The 22,701-nt window shown below is 38.0% G+C and overlaps 1 protein-coding gene across 4 annotated transcripts in view; it reads left to right on the forward strand.

The window, feature by feature from the left end:
- The window catches only part of LOC124287349 (regulator of G-protein signaling 7-like), a 130,092-nt gene that overhangs the window by 53,569 nt on the left and 53,822 nt on the right, over window positions 1–22,701 (forward strand). For all 4 annotated transcript variants that reach the window (XM_046723849.1, XM_046723850.1, XM_046723851.1 and 1 more), the window contains exon 2: window positions 18,232–18,328. In XM_046723849.1, the coding sequence (XP_046579805.1) occupies window positions 18,232–18,328 (97 nt within the window). The remainder of the gene's footprint in view (window positions 1–18,231; window positions 18,329–22,701) is intronic.

Here is a 22,701-nt window from a genome sequence, read left to right on the forward strand (position 1 = left end):
AAGACATTGCAGGACAAGTCTTTGCTGACATGATTGCCATTACTTGTATCTGGGTGCCTGAATGTGAAACCAGTCATTTGTAAGGACAGCTAGTGTCGTCAGTTCCTTGCAATGGTGGATTCATCACCCCCAGCCATGTTTCCAGACTCTCTGGCTGGGCTAAAGGGGTTAGAGGCTAGCTGGTCGAACAGCAGATATCATCATCGTCTAGGGTTAGAGGCTAAACACCACTTGCATGAAAAGATTGCAAACACAAAATTTGCAGGTTGAATGATCAACAACACACACATTTTCTGCGTGTGTTATTCAGAAGAAGGATGTTTAAAGTGGGGTGGTTGTCGACTGATTTGATTTGATTTTTAGCCACATAGCAATGACATCAAGGACATCTTAGGAAGAGGCTGATAAAGATTCAAGGGACATCGTTTTTGTTGGTGATGTTGATTTTTATTCGTTAACTATGGTTGTACCTAAAACAACAAGGAGTAAGGTTATTCCTTCAGAAATGAAGAACAAGGGTTTTTATGTTAGCCTTTGGTTCGCAATACATAGCAACATTTTCAAGCAACCAAACACATGATACATGAATGCATATAGATGAAATGAAGAACAAGGGTTTTTATGTTAGCCTTTGGTTTGCAATACATAACAACATTTTCAAGCAACCAAACACATGATACATGAATGCATATAGATGAAATGAAGAACAAGGGTTTTTATGTTAGCCTTTGGTTCGCAATACATAGCAACATTTTCAAGCAACCAAACACATGATACATGAATGCATATAGATGAAATGAAGAACAAGGGTTTTTATGTTAGCCTTTGGTTCGCAATACATAGCAACATTTTCAAGCAACCAAACACATGATACATGAATGCATATAGATGAAATGAAGAACAAGGGTTTTTATGTTAGCCTTTGGTTTGCAATACATAACAACATTTTCAAGCAACCAAACACATGATACATAAATGCATATAGATCTGTTTGGTTTAATAGTTTTACCAAATGTCATATCAACACAGTTATGATGTGTACATGGCGGATAATGTTTTTGTGGATCGACATTTACAGATAATTACAAAGTGGAATTCATCTATGATAGAATTATGCAGAGCATCATGTCATTGTTTTGGGCCCATTTTCAACTTCTGCCTCTGTTAATCCTTCAAAACCATGATATCAGAATGTTCTGCATGACAATATAGTATTAATGGTTGTCTTAGAATGTTCTTTTATGCGATTTTCTGATGATTTCAAAACGCTTTGTTTCCTGTATATGAGCATGGTGGTGCAAGTCCTTAATTGAAGTTGTAATTTGTTTTGTTGCTCATTCAAGTCAGTTATGTTTCTGTCTTACCATCACTTATGATATCTTGCTTTCTGGACCATTGAAACTATTGTAAGTCTGTTATCTTTCTCTGTCAGTTTAAAAAATCAAAAGGGTTCTGTTTCCAAAATAGAGCAAATTTAGTTTAAAGGCACAATGTCATACATTTTCAACAATATTTTGGCCTATGTTACATATACTGGGGCATATGCACTCACTTAGCTTCCTACTGATGCAATAAAAGACTTATTATCCCTTACAACTTGCCTGAAATCGACAATTGAACCTTCAAGCGAACAGCTTCTAAACAGAGAACACTTGCCATATATGGAATGTAAACAATTGCTCAGTACACCGAAAACTGTCACCCATGGTGTTGTCGGTGTTTGCCAAAAAGGTTTCAATCACAAGTTGTGCGTAGGATATTCATAAAAACTGCTCCAAGGGACATAACTCTATGGGTTTGCTTGAAATAATGTTTCGGCCAGTAGAGGGCATTGCATTAATTTATTCGAACTTATAAATTTATTATTGTAATCTAAATACGTAATTTTTTTGGAATAGATTATATGGTAGCGATAGTTAGTATTATTGAGAGAAATGCATTATTTATTTTTAGAGAAGTCTGGTGTGATACATAATGCTTTTAAAGCTGCACTGGGCAAAATTTTAGCATTGTCAATAATCGTTCATTGCTGTTGGGATTCAATAGTGCACAGTTGGCACATAGTCTTGTATTGTGCCTACCCAATTTCTTTGTCAGTTTTTGCAACAAGCATAGGGGAACTGAATACCTATTCTGCCTAAGGAAATCCACAGGACTGACACTAAGCAGACAAGCAGGTTGTAGCAATGTCTTCATGGGAAAAGAGGAAACTGGGAGGCAGATGGTACTCTACTGAAATGTTAGTTTGAAATGCAGTAGGATAGAAAATGTTTGAAGTCTACTATTCAACTCTGGCCTGGCAGTGGAGTACTTCCAGCTGTTTGATACAGCAGGTGCCCCTGTATAATCAAACCTGCTGCTGCTGATTGTCCTGAACTGATGCAGAGCACCTGTCTCCAGTACTGGCTAAGTGTACTGGTGACAGAACAGTGTGTGCGTGTGCTGAACAGCACTATTTAAGATCACTGATATGTATCTTGGGTACATCATGACATAGGATAAAACTCAGGAGATTGAAATGAGCATAGCAGTAATTTTGTAGAAATTTCCATTTCAAGAGACTAGACATCGTAAAACCAGACATGTGTGACATAATTAAGTTTATTAAATGGTTGATGAAATGATGTGATGATGATGATGATGATGATTATGGCGACGAAGGCAATGGCAGTGATGATAGGTGGTGAAACTGCAAATATAACAGTTGTTCGTTGTAATTATGTAAAATGTCAACAATACAGTTGACATATACTATTCACACTTTGCTAAGGATCAAATCATGCATTCAACAGAAAACTATTATGTGGGGTCAAATTTGGTTTAAATATCTATGCTTATTGTAAGCATGGATCCTAGATTTCAGTTTGTCATGTCGTCTTGTGGAACCTATACCTGCTATTGACAGGTGCTGTTTATTTGTCAATGACTCGTTCCATGATTGCAAAATGGTTGATTGGTGCCATGAAAACCATTTTTAAGGTTACTCATGTATCAAGTACATACGGATAGATTATAGTGACTATTTGCCTAATGAGGGGTTACCATATTAATATTTATCCAGTTTTTAATGGATACAATTTCAAATTATGAATCTACATTTAAGTAAAGCTGTGAATTTGTATGATCCCTAGCAAAGTGTGAGTAGTATATTTAGGAAACATTTTTCAGACAAATATTAGTATCAAGAGGTATATGTGTCAGGAAACATATCCACCCATCTGTTTTCCATGATGTGATATCTCTAGTACAATAGGTGCTTTTTGAAAGTTGTTACTTGCATGTGCAACAGATACATTGATAGCAGCTGTCAGTGCCGCAATAGAGCACGCTGTGTTATACCACTATAGTGCCACAATTTGTGGTGTATTGATTGGCCTCTGTATTTGTTGCTTTGTAACACTGGCTGCAGGTATGATGTGGGACACTTCCCATCTTCATTGTGTCATCACCTCAGTTGTATGACTGTTGTACAAAGACGCCACCTCTTAGTCTTCCCCCTGGCTCAACACCTTGGTGTTATGGCTGCCACAGTGGCATGGGCAGCAGCTGGATGCAGGCAGGACCTAACCTCATACTTATCACCTCAGTGTTCTTACTGTCATATCAAGACACAAACCTTAACAGTTGTTGTGCTATGGCTGTCATACAAAGATACTACCCTCCAACCACTCAGTCTTGTCACTTCAGTGTTATATCTGTTATACAAAGATACTATCCTCCAACCCCTCAGTCTCGTCCCTTCAGTGTTATGGCTGTCATACAAAGATACTACCCTCCAACCCATCAGTCTAGTCCCTTCAGTATTATGGCTGTCATACAAAGATACTACCCTCCAACCCCTCAGTCTCGTCCCTTCAATGTTATGGCTGTCATACAAAGATACTACCCTCCAACCCATCAGTCTCGTCACTTCAGTGTTATGGCTGTCATGCAAAGGTACTACCCTCTGACCCCTCAGTGTCATCACTTTAGTGTTATGGCTGTCGTACAAAGATACTATCCTCCAACCCCTCAGTCTCGTCCCTTCAGTGTTATGGCTGCCATGCAAAGATACTTCCCTCCAACCCCTCAGTCTAGTCCCTTCAGTATTATGGCTGTCATACAAAGATACTACCCTCTTACCACTCAGTCTTGTCACTTCAGTGTTATATCTGTCATACAAAGATACTACCCTCTGACCACTCAGTCTTGTCACTTCAGTGTTATATCTGTCATACAAAGATACTACCCTCCAACCCCTCTGAATTTTGAGTTGTGTTGAAACTATTTCCAACTTTGTTAATTTTGTTTGTTATGTAACACTGCACAATTTTCCAGATATATGATGGTTGCCTGTAATTAATCGGTATGAAACCAGAACATCCAGTGATTTAGGTTGTGAATGAAGATGTACAGAGTTGAGGTACAATGAATGATGCACTGGTCAATTTGGTCACCTTTCAAGTTACTGGGGACTTAATCTCATCAATGTAGCATATTGAAATGTCATACATTCTAGGATACAACAGTTATCAAATATTTCTGAAAATTGAGGATTGTTTAAAAACAGTATTTATCATTTACTGTTAGGATAAATGATAAATAAGTAATGTATCTACCATTTCACTCATTGGAAATCAGATATTCAACAAAGGTTTTTTAGCATTTCTTATAGAATTTAGGCAGAATGTTGTTGTTTTTTTCTGTTCTGCATAGCACATTTTTTTTAGACGAAGTCTAATGGACTTATTGATTGACTAAGATTGACAGAAAAAGTGTAAACGCTGCAGCCACAAGTGGTTGCACTTACCCCTAGTGCAAAGCATCACTGGCCAATGAAGCATTCCAACACATCAGGCCCATAATTACGTTTTTCAATCACCTCCAATACTCTTTGGACATATCCATAGCAACATCAAAATTAATTTGCTTTTCACAATAAACCATAAATGAGCCAAACACACTTCCAGACATTGGCTAGTGTTTTAGTTAATCACAACCTGATTTTACCATTACGATAGTTCATTTTGACGGTACATGCAGCCCTGGCAGCCATCTTGGAATCCATGACCATCTTGTCATCAGTTTATATTAGGGAGGCAGTCGGCTGAAATAGGGTTTAACATTGTGTTCAAGGTTATTGCACTTATATAGCCACACTCATGCATATGTGTGTGTGTTTAGCTGCTTGTGCGAGTCCAGATTAATGCTGGTTTTATAATCCTAACCTGCTTGGATGCCAGGTTGTAGTCTGACATGGATAAGACTAACACTTGTTTTATCCCCTTAACACTAAATGCCAGCCAGGGTACAAAAAGTACCATCCTTTGATATACTGTGACCAGCAAATGGAGCCACTACACAGGCTTGGAAATAACCCATTGCCCGACGTCCGAGTCCAGTGTTTTTTTCTGTTGGGCAAGCAAATTTGTATATCACACTGTACCGGTGTCCAGTTGACTTTCCAATGTTAATTATGTTGTTTCTTTAAAAAATCAGCAAGAAAACGGTCGGTATAGTGGAAAAAGTATCAGGGCAAGTGACTTTACATGTGCCACTGTTCCATAGTACACTATCAATTTTAAAGTTATTTCCACCCCTGCTACATCCTGCTGTCTGGCAGAGGATATACCCACTCCACTGATGAAACAGTTTCAGGTATGGGCCACCATGTAAATGATGTGACACATACTGGTTAGTTTACATCATTCCAACCCATACTCAAGCTGTTGCTGTATGTAAATGAAATCATTCTTTTATTGTATCTGTTAATTTGTTGGGCTCATATTATGGTTATTCGGTTAATATATTTCAATATCTTTATCTCGGCAGATTCTGTCCCTTATCCCTTCATACCGGAACGTTGTTTCGGCATTGCATTTCTGATGACAGTTAAAGCTTCCCTGACTGTCAGTACAATACACTGGCATTGAATACATCATAACAGTATATTTCACTTTGCTAATTTTATATTGGTAATTTTTCAAACATGACAGGAAATTCTTTCTTCTGGCAGTGAAGTTGTCTAAATTACTTTTTGTACATTGTGTATGTGGTAGGATCTCTTTAGTCACAAATATTCTGCTTACATTCAACATTGACAGTTTAAACATTTACAAAATATTTTACTTGAACTTTGCGGTTAGTAGTGAAAAACCGTTACGAGACCAAAGGAATAAGAATAATCCCTCTCTTGACTGTTAATATCAATGGAAGCTGGTATGCATGTTAGTAAAGTTTGTTGTTTATTTTAGTTCTCTCCTGCTGCTTTGTGAAGTATATGAAACACAAAATGTAGGAATTCAGCTATGGCATTTTGTCTCTCAAAAGATATAATATATGGTCACCTGCGAGATTGGACAGACAAAGGGTGCTAAATCTTTGCCATTTCACTAGCTCAGCTGCAATTTCACTAACCAACATTTATAGGCTTGCCTTATCGTTAACACTGTTCATAATGTGATCATCGGTTGTGATCAGTTTGCCTGTATCTTGGAAACATTTTCCTTGTAAAAAACTCAAGGAAAGAGTTTCCTGAAAGAAAATAGTACAAAGGAGGAATATAGAACAGATACTTTTGACATGACTGAACATACTGCAGGTATCATGCTTGCACTCTTACTGATACTGTGTTGGTACACATGCACTGTATTCCGTGCAAGCTGTCTTTATTATTGTCATGGCCATCAATGTCATGTGACTGAGGGCGTATGGTGTTTTATCACATTTAATAACATTCCAGGTTATCATATACATCAGAATAGGGCTTCACACATCATGTTATTGAAAATTATATGAAATAAACAACCCCCTGAGCTAGTTGAGTTCATATTCATTTAACATTTATGCAGAAAAACATCTCTTTTATAATCTCATACAAACACATTTAATTGTATTCATACAATATTCAAATCTTACAGTTGAGAGTCTGAGAGAATGCCACACGAGAATATGTCTAAACGTCATTACAAATTGTAATGTAACTAAACCACGGCAGTAATGACAATATTAGCATTAAAGAGACTTCAATCTGTGAGAAGGTCTTCCCGGGCCTCCACACGGGGGCTAAATGACGTTATTCTGTAATTTGCTGATCATGCTTAGTAGGTCAGTAGGGCTGAGTGACACCACAAACATTGTCGTCCGCTGACAAGTCGGAGTGAGAGATACCGACGACACATCGGAGGGAGTGAGGAATATTGATCGTGGAACCACTTTTTACTCTATGTCATCTTCTATGTCTGCTCGCAGATAACTGAGAACGCGGACACAACATTGAATTCGGGAATTGGAGACGATTTTGAAATGAGGCTGGTGACCGAATGCTACCAATTACGCTGTGTGAATGATGATAGTTTTACCCACACACCAACGATGATCATTACTCGAACGTGGCATTAACTTTCTTGAAACCATTGTTTTACGTGTGTCTTTGAGACTGGGAAAAGGGGCAGAAGAATGAGGCTAAATTTATACGTATATTTCTGTTAGGTGAAGCTGTTTGATATTGTCGACTGTCTATGGTGTTGGTATAGACAAGGTTCTCAAGCCTGAGTAACTAGACAAGTGATAACCCCCGTTATGAGATGTGTAATTAGGTTAGGATGATAGAGGCTACTGAGGGCAGTTTAGACTGCACTGGAATCAACTGTATGGATTTTCTTCAAGCAATTATGGCTTAATCAGAACACTTGAGGCTTTTCTACCATGTGGTATACAGGTCATATTGCATGGCTTAATCAGAACACTTGAGGGTTTTTTCCCATGGTATACAGCCATCTGAACACTTGAAGATTTTCTCTCATGGTATACAGGTCATATTGTATGCCTTAATCAGAACACTTGAGGCCTCGTTCCCATTGTCTATAGCTCATATTGCATGGCTTAATCAGGACACATGAGGCCTTTTCACCATGAAATACAGTCATCAGAACACTTGCAGATTTTCTCCCATGGTATACAGGTCATATTGCATGGCTTAATCAGGACACATGAGGCCTTTTCACCATGTATACAGGTCATATTGCATGGCTTAATCAGAACACTTGAGACCTTTTCCCCATGTATACAGGTCATATTGCATGGCTTAATCAGAATTTTTGAGACCTTCTTCCCATGTATACAGGTCATATTGCTTGGCTTAAATCAGAACACTTGAGGCTTTTTTCTACCATGTGGTATACAGATCATATTGCATGGCTTAAATCGGGACACTTGAGGCCTTTTCCCCATGTATACAGGTCATATTGCATGGCTTAATCAGGACACTTGAGACCTTTTCCCCATGTATACAGGTCATATTGCATGGCTTAATCAGAATTTTTGAGACCTTCTTCCCATGTATACAGGTCATATTGCTTGGCTTAAATCGGGACACTTGAGGCTTTTTCCCCATGTATACAGGTCATATTGCATGGCTTTATGAGAATACTTGTGACTTTTCAACCATGTGGTAAACAGATCATATTGCATGGCTTAATCAGAACATTTGGGGCCTTTTCCCCATGGTATACAGGTGACGTTACAACTCACAATCCCAACTCTTTCAGTGACATATTTTTAGTACCACACTTTTAAGAAATGGACTTTATCATGTTTGAAGTAAGGATCAACTTACACTGTAGCTGTTTTGAATAATAGTGTATCGAAATCACAGCATGTCAACTTAACTTTGGACAAACAGATGAGTATGACTATTGAAGACTGTACAACTAACATCTGAGAATGGAAACTGAGCCAACTTTGAACCCATACAAGACCTTGTACCACTGGGCCAGCTGAACATCTTGCAGCGTTCCTGTACCAAGGCAGGTGGAGGAAGAAACACAATTGGCCATACAATAGTTTACATTTGTATGCAAGACTACTTCTTGGTGGGTGAAGTCGCTTGCCCATCTGTTCAAAACAGCTAGCAGTCTAGATATAACATAGAAAGAACAAGAGCCAGATGCTGCCGTATGTCTGGGTTAAGAGTGGCCTACCACAAACTCATGCTTGTCATAAGATGCAGCTTAGGCCATAAGGTGACTTGGTTTATGCATGTAATCATATACCAATTGCATAGATTTATGCTCATTACGTCAATCACTGGATTGTCAGGTGAAGACTCCAGTATTTACAGACAACTCTCATATAGCTGGAATATTGCTGTGTGCAGTTTTTGACAACAAAGGTTCCAGCTGTTACAAGCACCCACTTACTATTCATTAGGTCTAGTGCCTGTTTAACCTTGTGTTACACTAGTAACAAAAATGGATAAGAGTCATAAACGAGGATATTTAATATGTATTTAGTCTACATACACACACACATACATGTAACATCTGCATTGTTTGATGGAACGCATCACAGTGCCAATGTCATTTTGACCTCAAATACACTTGATAACGGCTAATGATATCCTGACCACTACTTTCATATCTTACTCGAAAAAGGTTATGGACCACCCATTTCTTTCATATTGCTTTAGTTTACCTGTTATGCTGTTGGAGATCAACTATAATAACATGAAAGAATCAAGTGGTCCTCAGGCGCGTAGCAAGCCATTTTTTTCGTGTAAGCCCGATAGGTTGCAAAGGCTTTTATCTAGATAGTATTGTGGGCTTGTCCAACTTTTTCAGCAACAATCATGTGTAAGCCCAGGCTTTTCTTCATAATGGTAGCTACACCCCTGGTCCTTTATTTCTTTTGAGTAGTATATGTCTACCAATCCAGGTTGTTAATATAGTAACTATGGATAATGCGCTTACCATACAGATTTATTGGTTAAATTTAGTACTAATGAAAATGAGTCAAATGTTCTAGAATTAACCTTGTGCGACTACTGCCAACTATTAACAGGAATTGTGGGTAGCACAGAGGTTAAGTTGTCAGTTGTCTCACCCAAATACCAGAGCTTGGTTTACCACATGGGTACAGTGTGAGAAGCCCATTGTGGGCACTGACTACTGTTGTGTAACAGGGATATAATCAAGTCAGTCTCATCAATTACCATTGAATATGGTTTCTGGCAAACCTGCTGACTTCATGTACCGTTTTCTATGTTACATGGCATGTTGACATATTTTACAAAATGGCAATGTGGGCGTACTTGTCAACATGGTTGAGTGTGCCCATTATCTTTTTATTGGAGAGATATTTTTATGATAGAAATACCAACATGACAAAATCTGGCTCAGTTTTTCTGAAAATAGAATACCAAGTTTATTTATATTTTCCTCTTTTATCAATGGCATAAAATATGTGCTTCTAAACCAGTAACACTTACTACCAGTTTCCCTCAGAAATTAACCTGTAATTGTTATCATAAATGATATAAGGGAAACAAGAGTGTGTTTTTTCTTGCTGTAAATCAGCTTACTCTGGATCTGAACTGCAGTAGCATGTTTTTTATAACTTGTGATGGTTAACTTTACTTCAGACCAAAACCAATGGACAACCTATAAGTACCAGTAGAGATTATCCTTGAGTGAGTGAGTGAGGTTTCAGGTCACATTTAGCAATATTGCAGCTTCAGATTTGTTATAAGGGAAGCTGCATGTGTTCTTATGCAAGTGGTTGATGGTAAAAATTTAGTGATTGTGGGATACTCTTTATTAAAACTGGAATAACACTTTTTAAAACAGCCTTTTTATATTTAAACTTTTTCAGTCAGTATAATCAATGAAAATAACTTTTCATTAAGGAAATATCACACATTTTCTATACATTACATATTTACCTGATGGAGAAGTTTTCATGTTTTACGTAAATATTAGTTTGTCATTACTGAATGTTGCGGTTGAGGTGTGAATTAAGTAAAACAGAAATATTGAGCAAACAGAACAATACTTGATTTGCAACTGGTATTTAATATTTATATCATTACTACTGAGAAGAAGATAAAGAACACACTATTCAACTGCTGTTCCACTGCTTCCCCTTGTAAAAAATGGAACATGTCAGGTCATCACTCCAGAAGACAGGCAGTGATAGACTCACCCTCCATGGAGGGATGACTCCAGAAGGCAGACAGTGGTAGACTCACCTTCCATGGAGGGATGACTTTGTGTGAGCCACAAGCCCATGACTCCAGAAGGCAGACAGTGGTAGACAAGTCATCCATGGAAGGATGACTTTGTGTGAGCCGCAAGCCCATGACTCCAGAAGGCAGACAGTGGTAGACTCGCCCTCCATGGAAGGATGACTTTGTGTGAGCCACAAGCCCATGACTCGAAAAGGCAGACAGTGGTAGACTCGCCCTCCATGGAAGGATGACTTTGTGTGAGCCACAGGCCCATGACTCCAGAAGGCAGACAGTGGTAGACTCGCCCTCCATGGAAGGATGACTTTGTGTGAGCCACAGGCCCATGACTCCAGAAGGCAGACAGTGGTAGACTCACCTTCCATGGAGGGATGACTTTGTGTGAGCCACATGCCCATGACTCCAGAAGGCAGACAGTGGTAGACTCGCCCTCCATGGAAGGATGACTTTGTGTGAGCCACAAGCCCATGACTCCAGAAGGCAGATAGTGGTAGACTCACCTTCCATGGAGGGATGACTTTGTGTGAGCCACATGCCCATGACTCCAGAAGGCAGACAGTGGTAGACTCGCCCTCCATGGAAGGATGACTTTGTGTGAGCCACAGGCCCATGACTCCAGAAGGCAGATAGTGGTAGACTCACCTTCCATGGAGGGATGACTTTATGTGAGCCACAAGCCCATGACTCCAGAAGGCAGACAGTGGTAGACTCGCCCTCCATGGAAGGATGACTTTGTGTGAGCCACAGGCCCATGACTCCAGAAGGCAGACAGTGGTAGACTCGCCCTCCATGTAGGGCTGACTTTGTGTGAGCCACAGGCCCATGACTCCAGAAGGCAGACAGTGGTAGACTCACCCTCCATGGAGGGATGACTTTGTGTGAGACACAGGCCCATGACTCCAGAAGGCAGACAGTGGTAGACTCGCCCTCCATGGAGGGATGACTTTGTGTGAGCCACAAGCCCATGACTCCAGAAGGCAGACAGTGGCAGACTCACCCTTTATCGAGGGATATCCTCAACTAAGCTACAGACCCATGACTTTGGACGGCAGGGAAGTGACCGAACTTCCATGGCTGCACAAAATCATGGAGGGACCACCATCTCACTCAGCCAATCACGGCTCTACCGCTATATCATGTCTTAGACAGACAATGCTGCTATAAGCTTGTGCAATTTTCTGAATTGTTTTCTAGCAGCTCACTCCTGTGATGATGATTGGCCATTAGGCTGTAATTAAGTAGAATGCTGGCAGCATTAATTGAAGCAGATGACGCTCCATCTTGGACGAACTGCTGCTTTTAGTAAATTGCTAGCTGCTGGTTTGCCATGCAGGAAATTAGATTTGAGAAAGATAGCCTTGTGGTGAAAAGTAATTCTATACAAAGGTTTATGATGTTAAAAAATGATAAGCATAGTTTAATTAATCATGGAACTGTCAGAAACTAAAGGGGTGGATATTGATCAATTGCCATAGACCATGAAATATGTTTTTAGACTTTGTGGACAGTTATGAATGGTGAAGAACATCCTAAATTTGATATTGTATATATAAAACCTCTGTCAGAAAATAACCAGCCCCAGGAATCTGCAAAAAGATTAGATATGTCCCTAATAACCTGTTCATGTCCATGGATCCTGCCAGCTCCAGTATGAAGCCGGATGCTCTATATAGACAGTAGATAAATATTATTACAAGAATTAAAGAAGTGCAGAAAATTATTGAACAAATTGCATACCACTTGGAAGAAAAACAAGCATTGATTTTCACCTTTGTTCAGGATGTTTGCTTGAACTACATACAAAATAGTTTTGAAGCTTTTTATTCTAATTATTTGTATATGTTTTTTCATTATCTAAGTTACTAGCTACCTTCGTACACAAGAAGCGCTTTGCAACTGTATTACAAAAAGTATAGAAAATAATGGGGAAAAATTTGCTTACCACTTGGAATATACTCTAATATGGATTTTTACTTAAGATATGAATATTTTACTCTAAACTTCATAAAAAATGGGTTTCAGATTATCAAAGGTAATCTGTCATGATTTAGTAAGATATTCCAGCTCACCACTTTTTCTCCATCGATGAGCAGGTGTATCACACTTTTACCAGATGAGTACAGATCAAAATATGATGAAAAACTGGCTCTGTATTTTTTAACCAGTCTACATACTGTTTTGAGTTGGATAAGAGAACAAAGGAGCTTGCAGGATACATAGAGAGAATGTTGGCATCAGGGAGGTGACCAAGGTCGCTATAGATTGAACTCCAGGGATTCTGTGCAGAACTACAGCCATTCAGGCTAACTTTGATCACCATTGTTGCTGTGTATTGATTGGCCAGTGCAATCTTTTACGTAACGTTTTACTTCCTTTGGAAAGACAATGGTAACAGAAAATAACGTCGAAGGTTCTCTGTCAAATTGCTTATGTGTGCTTGTCAATATTTAGGTTATTGGGTGACGCTGTACACAATGAAGTGCTTTATGGTCTTAGAGTTGGTTGCTTCATTGTCACAATGTATGGAAATATGTTGCAACTGTTCACTGCTACACACAGCAAAATAGGAATCGATTAAAGCAGGGTCTGTTATATGAGACTATGATCAAAGAATATTTCCAGTTTAGTCTGCAAAAATAATTTTCTGGAAAAAGTTCTCGGTAATCTATGGGCAATAATGGATAGATGTGATTAATTTGCTTATTACAAAAAATATGATGGATGTTGAAACAGTCAACTGACAATAAGATTGTATATTATAAATATTTTTTTGATGAAAAAATGATGCAGCAATTTTCGTTGTGATGAACACATCAATTTTAATTATGGCATGCTTTTTATGGTCAGATCAATCATTTCTGGACTGAAAACACCCTCAGTAAAGCTGAAATGATGTAACTAGTATTTTGTGCATGCAAATGAACACTTCTGATAATGTTCAAACAGAAAGAAACACTATTTCCTTTGAATAAGTAGAATTTATGGCATGTGCAACTTACTTATGAAGCAGCTCTGTAAGTGTCATTTATTTTGAATGGCCAAAGAAATAGATTTTATGAAGCCTCAAATATTTTCTTTTCTGTGAGTGAGTGAGTGACTTTTAGCAGAATTTCATTTAAAATGCGTTAGAGTCAGGCTTATCTTGACGTCAAATCTTAAATGATGCCTATCACAGACATTTCTTCCTGGATGATGACAATCTTCAGAATACTGAGGCCAGTAATCCCTAGAAGCTTCATCGTGCATGTAAGACTCCATTGGGAAAAGATTAACCACATCAATCAGTGTGAATGTAACATACCCCTGTGAAGACATTTATGTGAATGTAAGATACCTCTTTTCAAACACCTGTGTGAATGTAACAATACACTGTTAAAACACCTGTGTGAACGTAAGAATACACTGTGGAAACACCTGCATGAATGTAAGATACCTCTTTTCAAACAACTGTGTGAATGTAACAATACACTATTAAAACACCTGTGTGAACGTAAGAATACACTGTGGAAACACCTGCATGAATGTAAGATACCTCTTTTCAAACACCTGTGTGAATGTAAGAACACACTGTAGAGATACCTGTGTGATTGTAAGAATGCACTGGAAACACCTGTGTGAATGTAAGAATACACTGTGGAAACACCTGTGTGAATGTAAGAATACACTGTGGAAACACCTGTGTGAATGTAACAGTCCACTGGGGAAACACCTGTGTGAATGTAACAATACACTGTGGAAACACCTACGTGAATGTAAGATATCTCTGTGGACATACCTGTTATACATCATCAAGGAAATATCTGCCCATGGCCTACCCTGTGTGAATGTAATACATCACCAAGGAAATATCTGCCTATGACCCACCCTGTGTGAATCTGTGTGAATGTAATACATCCCCAACGAAATATCTGCCTATGACCCACCCTGTGTGAATCTGTGTGAATGTAATACATCACCAAGGAAATATCTGCCTATGACCCACCCTGTGTGAATCTGTGTGAATGTAATACATCCCCAAGGAAATATCTACCTATGACCCACCCTGTGTGAATCTGTGTGAATGTAATACATCACCAAGGAAATATCTGCCTATGACCTACTCTGTGTGAATCTGTGTGAATGTAATACACCTGTGTGAATGTAATACATCACCAAGGAAATATCTGCCTATGACCCACTCTGTGTGAATCTGTGTGAATGTAATACATGCCAAGGTAGCTATACATCATCACCAAGGAAATATCTGCCTATGACCCACTCTGTGTGAATCTGTGTGAATGTAATACATCACCAAGGAAATATCTGCCTATGACCCACTGTGTGAATGTAATACTGTGTGAATCTGTGTGAATGTCGCCAAGGAAATATACATCACTGTGTGAAGGAAATATCTGCCTATGACCCACCTCTGTGTGTGAATCTGTGTGAATGTAATACATCACCAAGGAAATATCTGCCTATGACCCACCCTGTGTGAATCTGTGTGAATGTAATACATCACCAAGGAAATATCTGCCTATGACCCACCCTGTGTGAATCTGTGTGAATGTAATACATCACCAAGGAAATATCTGCCTATGACCCACCCTGTGTGAATCTGTGTGAATGTAATACATCACCAAGGAAATATCTGCCTATGACCCACCCTGTGTGAATCTGTGTGAATGTAATACATCACCAAGGAAATATCTGCCTATGCCTATAATACATCACCAAGGAAATATCTGCCTATGACCCACCCTGTGTGAATCTGTGTGAATGTAATACAGAAATATCTGCCTATGACCCAAACAGTCAAGGAAATTGCCTCAATCACATCAGATTGCTGTGCCTTTGATGTATGTAGCCACAGAGCTTTTAGGGGATTCACTGCCAGTTCGGGGGATTGATGGCTGGCTGGCAAAGCTCTGGGTCAGTTTGTGGCGGTATACGAACTCCCTGCTTCCATTAATGAGAGAGATTTTTAGCTACAAATGTATTGTTTACCAATTACTGTTGCCAGAACCCAAATTTTAGGATTTCCTATAATTGTATGTTTAACCTCATAGTGGCAGAAGTTCAATGAACACAAATCTGAATGATACAGGTAATTTGCCAATGGTAATTCTGTGTTGTTTACATTGGTACAATAAATCTTTATAGCAAAGCTTATAAATTGATGAGAATCTCCAGTTGCCTGATGGGTAAACATATTCTGTATTCACGATGCTAATCCAGTTTCATCTTCTCTTGCTGAAGTTAGCATCATTATACGGTTTGTCCTGAAGATTTTGTGAATTTCTCTGGACTTATGAAAGCAAAATCTTGATGTGAATCCAAAAATGTTAGACTTCATGATCAACTGCATTAGGCTGTACTGTCACTGATGTACTGATGAAAGAAGCAGTATTATAATGTAGAAATCCTCTTTTGTCATATACCATCCACCAATTTGTCAAGATACTTTCATCATTGCGCCCACATAAAGATGTGAAATGGTTCCATTTTGAATTACTGTCATGTATGTACTGGCAATATTCGAGGGCATAGAATAAGATAAACTATCATAGCAGCATATTGTCAAGTATACTGTGTTATATATCAAACAAACAGGACCTTGAATACCTTGTAAGGTCATCTTGTCTACAGCAAATGTAATTCTGAATAGTGCCTTAATATTGATTAAACCATGATGCGACTGAGTTGTTATCATGTTGCTTATCATCGTACAGCGGTATGTCATAATTGGGGCTCACATTCATTACACAGACATTACATAGTACTATATAGCTATGATGTTTTGTACCTGTAAATGTTTTATCCATATGTGGTTCAAGTATTTACAATTGTGATTATACATTTTCCAGAATTAAGACGTTCAATGATTTGCCTCAATCATTGTGATTGATGTGTGATTGTGTCAGTATGATCAATGCATAACGTAAATTTGTCTCTGTGCCATATGACCATTAAAATGCACACTGTCCCATTCCGGTTATACACTGGTACAGTTAGAACAAATGACTTTCTGTGGCAAGCACATGCTCATGTACGATATCATATATTCACTCCTTAACCCTGTGGTGTCATGGCTACAGAGTTATATTTGAAACAGTGAATGCAAAAATAGAAATGTGAATAGAAATTCAAAGATGAAATATAATTTTAAAAAAAAGAAGATTAAATGCATTTTTATATAAAAGACCAGCGGGTATTCTATATTCAAACCTTAGCTCCATTCCATAATTGATCCGAGAGCTGGGATCATCATAACTCCCATACCTTAACATAGTCTCACCACAGTGAGATTGGTAATGGTGGATTGTGGACCAGGACCCACAGCCTTACCTATAGTGAGAAGCCTCCATCCATGATGACTTATTATTAATCATAGCTAAATTAGTATGATTGTCATGTACTAGTATGATTCTGATTGATTAGTGCGATTGAGCATTGATTAGTGCGATTGTCATTGATTACTGCAATTGGCATTGAATAGGGAGGTTTTCATTGATTCATTGGACTGTAATTGACAAGTGGGATTGCATACTTGCTCACTGTTCCACCTGGTTCTATAAGCGACTGGTCGAGACTAAATCTAGTTGTCTGCACCTCAGTAGATTAAAACGTTCTATTTTTACCTGTGTGTCAAAATGCTGCATATGATTGACCAATGTCTACTGTTTTTTTAGCTCACCTAACTTTTCTGAATCAAAATGCTCACTTAATTATGATTTGATTTTAAACATGATCGCCCATGGCAGCCATATTAGATTTGACATTATGAAGATATTTTTGGGTCTCATTGTGAAATTATGTTATAGGTAAGTATGAGGCAAACCTGATGATTATCTTCATAGAAAGTGAATGAGTGAGTGAGTTTAGTTAAATGATGCGGATAAGATTCAAACAACTAGGCCCTTTATTAAAATTTGACACTATTTTGATGTTGTTAGACTGGGATTACCTTTCGAAAACCATGGTTATGAAAATAATTGAAAATGTGTTTGTTTTTTTCAAATTGTTCTCCATTTTTGTGTTCAGTGATCAGTTTGATCAATTTATGTGAAATATGCAAAGTTAGATTTATAAACATAAATAACAAAAACAAAAACCAAGGCAGCAAGTATTTCTTTGATTGGCTAAACAAAAAGTAACTTCCCTTTCCAGACCAATCAATTTTAATAGGAAGTATAAAGATAAATATTAAGTAAATAATAATATTATTTTGAATACTTCTTGTGTTACAGATGGAAGCAATAGTTGACCGGATGCAGGATGAAGCAACAGGAGTTCCAGTCAGGACCGTCAAAAGCTTCATGTCCAAAGTGCCAAGTGTATTCACAGGTAGGAAATATGACATCCTTGTGTAATATAGATACAAGGACATGTTGTCATAGCAACACATGTTGTACAATAGAACAATGTGATGAAACCAACCTATCCTACCAGCAATGTCATCATCAGATATGTCATACCAATAGTGATGTCATGCCCTCAGACTTGCCATACAAATAATGATGTCATACATCAAACTTTTCATACTAGCAGTGGTGTCCTGCCATCAGTTATGACAAACACAAAAATGTTCGCATTTTAAAATCAATCAAATCAAATCAATAAGCTTGGAGGTGAACTACAGTGCCCATGCACTATCTCATAATATTGGGCTAAGTATGAACACACTTTTATCATAAATACATTCAGGTATCAGAAATTTATACTTAACTCAACAAAGGAAACTGTCCTTATTTTATTAACTGAAATCCATGTAAGGATATCAAATGGGCAGTGTCTGTCCAATAGTAAACGAATGTTCTTGCCTGTCATGTATGTTTTTAACTCTTGTCTCATACCATTCACGAATAGCTACTTTTCTTAGTCTACAACCAGTTAACCAAGATCACTACAACTGCAATGACGTACAAGGGATATCAGCATATATTACCATAGTTTATCAAGTAATAGGATCATGTGACTATTATCTTAAACAAGCAGGATGAATAATGAAACTGAACACATATATGTGTAGCATGTTATTCCACATGCCACATACTTACAGTCTATCAGATCTCACAATGATAAACGCAAAATGGCTCCAGATTGGGTCAACATGTCTGCACTTAGCATTTGATGTTTTTGACTCCCCAAAGATGGGTATGCCACTGTTTTGATGAAAATTAATTTTTGTATTTCCCCCTGATGACAATGTTGTGTGTGGCCCTAATCTCATAAGAGATGACATTTAAATTGTGTATGAGATACACAGATATTTTGTTATTTGTGCTTTGCAGGATTAATTCTGGACATTAATAGATTTTTGTGATTTTTAAAATCCTATCTATATCTCATGTTTAATAGGAATGGAAAGGGAAAATAATACTTTCACCTGTTTGGCAAATGTTGTACAAATGTAGGAGGGATTTAGAAACAATTTTTGTCTACCTGACCTGGCAAAGGAGGGATTTTTCTTGGGGCGGTGGGGTAGCCTAGTGGTTAAAACGTGCGCTCGTCACGCTGAAGACTCAGGTTCGAATCCCCACATGGGTACAATGGGTGAAGCCCATTTCTGGTGTCCCCCACCGTGATATTGCTGGAATATTGCTAAAAACAGCATAAATCTACACTCACTCACTCACTCACTCACTCACTCACTCACTCACGAATTTTGTAATGATATGGAAGATGTTGAGGAAATATCCTGAACATGATTTTATGGTGTACCTTGCAAAATCAGTATTGAGAAAAACATGTTTCAGTAGGCCTTGTAGTCCTTTTAACATCAAGAATTATCATTATTAACAGTTGTGCAACGGAGGTTGTGAGTCATAGTCAGGGGTATTGGTGAGCCTTGCTCTCATTTTTTGGCTTGTTATCCCCCCGCAACGCGTTTTGCGGGGGTATTAAAATATCCGTCCGTCCGTCCGTGCACATTGGTCTTTTCCGGAGCAGAACTCTAACACTGTTCGATATTTCTTCACCAAACTTGGCACATACATTGATCTGGTGGTGTACTGGTGCCTTTCGGTAGTTTGGGAATTCTGAATAAAATATTTTTGGCGTTTCCATGGCAACAAGTTCGACTTAGACTGAAATTGGTGGTAGAGCTCTTTTCCAGAGCAGAACTCTAAAACCATTCTTCACCACTATTTCTTCACCAAACTTGGCACATAGATTGGTCTGGCGGTGTTCTGGTGCCTTTTGGTAGTTTTGGAATTCTGAATAAAATATTTTTGGCATTTCCATGGCAACAAGTTTGACTAAAACTTAAATTGGTGGTAGTGCTCTTTTCCGGAGAAGAACTCTAAAACCATTCAATGTTTCTTCACCAAACTTGGCACATACATAGATCTGGTGGTGTACTGGTGCCATTTGGTAGTTTTGGATTTCTGAATAAACTATTTTTGGCATTTCCATGGCAACAAGTTTGACTTAGACTGAAATTGGTGATAGTGCTCCTTTCTGGAGCAGAACTTTAAAAACCTTTCAATACTCTCCTTCCACTTTTCTATATACACACCTAAATATTTGACATAATCATAACTCGTAGACATAATCATGAAGAGTATTTTGCCATTGTGGGGGATATTGATGACTTTGTCTTCTTGTTTAGTAGTTGGTTTACAACATTTTAGACCTGAAATTCAACTGTCAACTCCATATTATCTCGCAGAAATACGATTGCAAAACAGTACTGTTAAATAATTGATTGGGGTTTCATTTTTTGGGGGTGTTTAAAAAGACCATTTTTAAACACACTGTTCCCCATTTCTTACAAACTGCAGTGATAAAATAGTGTGTTTAAAAAATGGTCTAAGTTATTTTTGTCCAAAGTAATATTTTTCATTGTTTCAGATTTTTTTTGTCTGCCAGCATTGTGAACCAGCTTTAAAAAGCAGTAAAACCTTAACATAAAGCTAGATCCAATTTAGTTTGTGTCTCAACAGAGCAATTACGGTAGCTTCCAGGTGGGCAGATGTATAAGAATACTCTGACTGGCCAGCCACCTACGCCTTCATTCAACAGATGGCCTCCGTAACATAGTGTAGAAATGCAGCTATTTTGGGATGCAGACAACTGATTTCATTGGTTGACATATTGCATTTGTAGCAGAAATAATGACAATAAAACTCTGTTCCTATTTATATAGCTTCAGGATGCTAGATGATTGAAACTGGTGATGAGAAGAAGGCAGGTCTTCAGATAGGGAACAAGCTGGTAGTCTGAAATGTAGAATCCTAGGATTTTGTCCCTATCGAGATTTAGGTAAAAAAATTGCTTTCTTGAAATAGATTGTCACAATTGAGAACAGGAAGCCCAGGATGAAATTCCATTGCTATTTCTGAAAGATGTAGATGGCCTACAATAGTGTTCAGCCGTCTTTAGCCATTTCAGAGACTAGTCCTGTAGACTATTGTAAATCCTATTGCACCAGCCATCAGAGTTCGAAGCTAGTCTTGACTGAACAAGACATTGTTTTGCCTTTTTTAAAATTTTCTATCAATGTTATTCAGTTTGTTCCAATTTGTACGAATTGAGAACTGGATGAGAATTCTAACCCTCAAATGCTACTAGTCAGTGAGGACCATCATTGGATTTTCACTTGTACTAGGCACGGTTTTATGGTCTCAAACCAGTCCCCGTTTTCTCGAAACAAACTTAAGTCTGAGTTTTGACTTAAGTTAGAGTTTTTACTCAAATTTGAGAAAACGCAGGAAAATGTATTTCCCAGAATGAACTGAAATCAATGTTAAACTCAAACATAGTAGACAGTTTCAGATAGGTGGATAGATTATTTAAGTTGTTTGGGCTTTTTTATTTTAAAAAATGCAGTTGAGTTAAAAAAATCAGCTGTTTCAAATTGTCAAACTCAGTTTGAAATATGAGTAAAACTTAAGTTTGTTTGAGAAATCTATTATATTTTTCCACTTTTCTATATACACACCTAAATATTTGACATAATCATAACTCGTGAGACATAATCATGAAGAGTATTTTGCCATTGTGGGGGATATTGATGACTTTGTCTTCTTGTTTAGTAGTTGGTTTACAACATTTTAGACCTGAAATTCAACTGTCAACTCCATATTATCTTCGCAGAAATACGATTGCAAAACAGTACTGTTAAATAATTGATTGGGGTTTCATTTTTTGGGGGTGTTTAAAAAGACCATTTTTAAACACACTGTTCCCCATTTCTTACAAACTGCAGTGATAAAATAGTGTGTTTAAAAAATGGTCTAAGTTATTTTTGTCCAAAGTAATATTTTTCATTGTTTCAGATTTTTTTTGTCTGCCAGCATTGTGAACCAGCTTTAAAAAGCAGTAAAACCTTAACATAAAGCTAGATCCAATTTAGTTTGTGTCTCAACAGAGCAATTACGGTAGCTTCCAGGTGGGCAGATGTATAAGAATACTCTGACTGGCCAGCCACCTACGCCTTCATTCAACAGATGGCCTCCCGTAACATAGTGTAGAAATGCAGCTATTTTGGGATGCAGACAACTGATTTCATTGGTTGACATATTGCATTTGTAGCAGAAATAATGACAATAAAACTCTGTTCCTATTTATATAGCTTCAGGATGCTAGATGATTGAAACTGGTGATGAGAAGAAGGCAGGTCTTCAGATAGGGAACAAGCTGGTAGTCTGAAATGTAGAATCCTAGGATTTTGTCCCTATCGAGATTTAGGTAAAAAAATTGCTTTCTTGAAATAG

Source organism: Haliotis rubra, unplaced genomic scaffold, assembly GCF_003918875.1.
Source record: "Haliotis rubra isolate DU_JTF1 unplaced genomic scaffold, ASM391887v1 Scf40, whole genome shotgun sequence".
NCBI classification, from domain to species: domain Eukaryota; kingdom Metazoa; phylum Mollusca; class Gastropoda; order Lepetellida; family Haliotidae; genus Haliotis; species Haliotis rubra.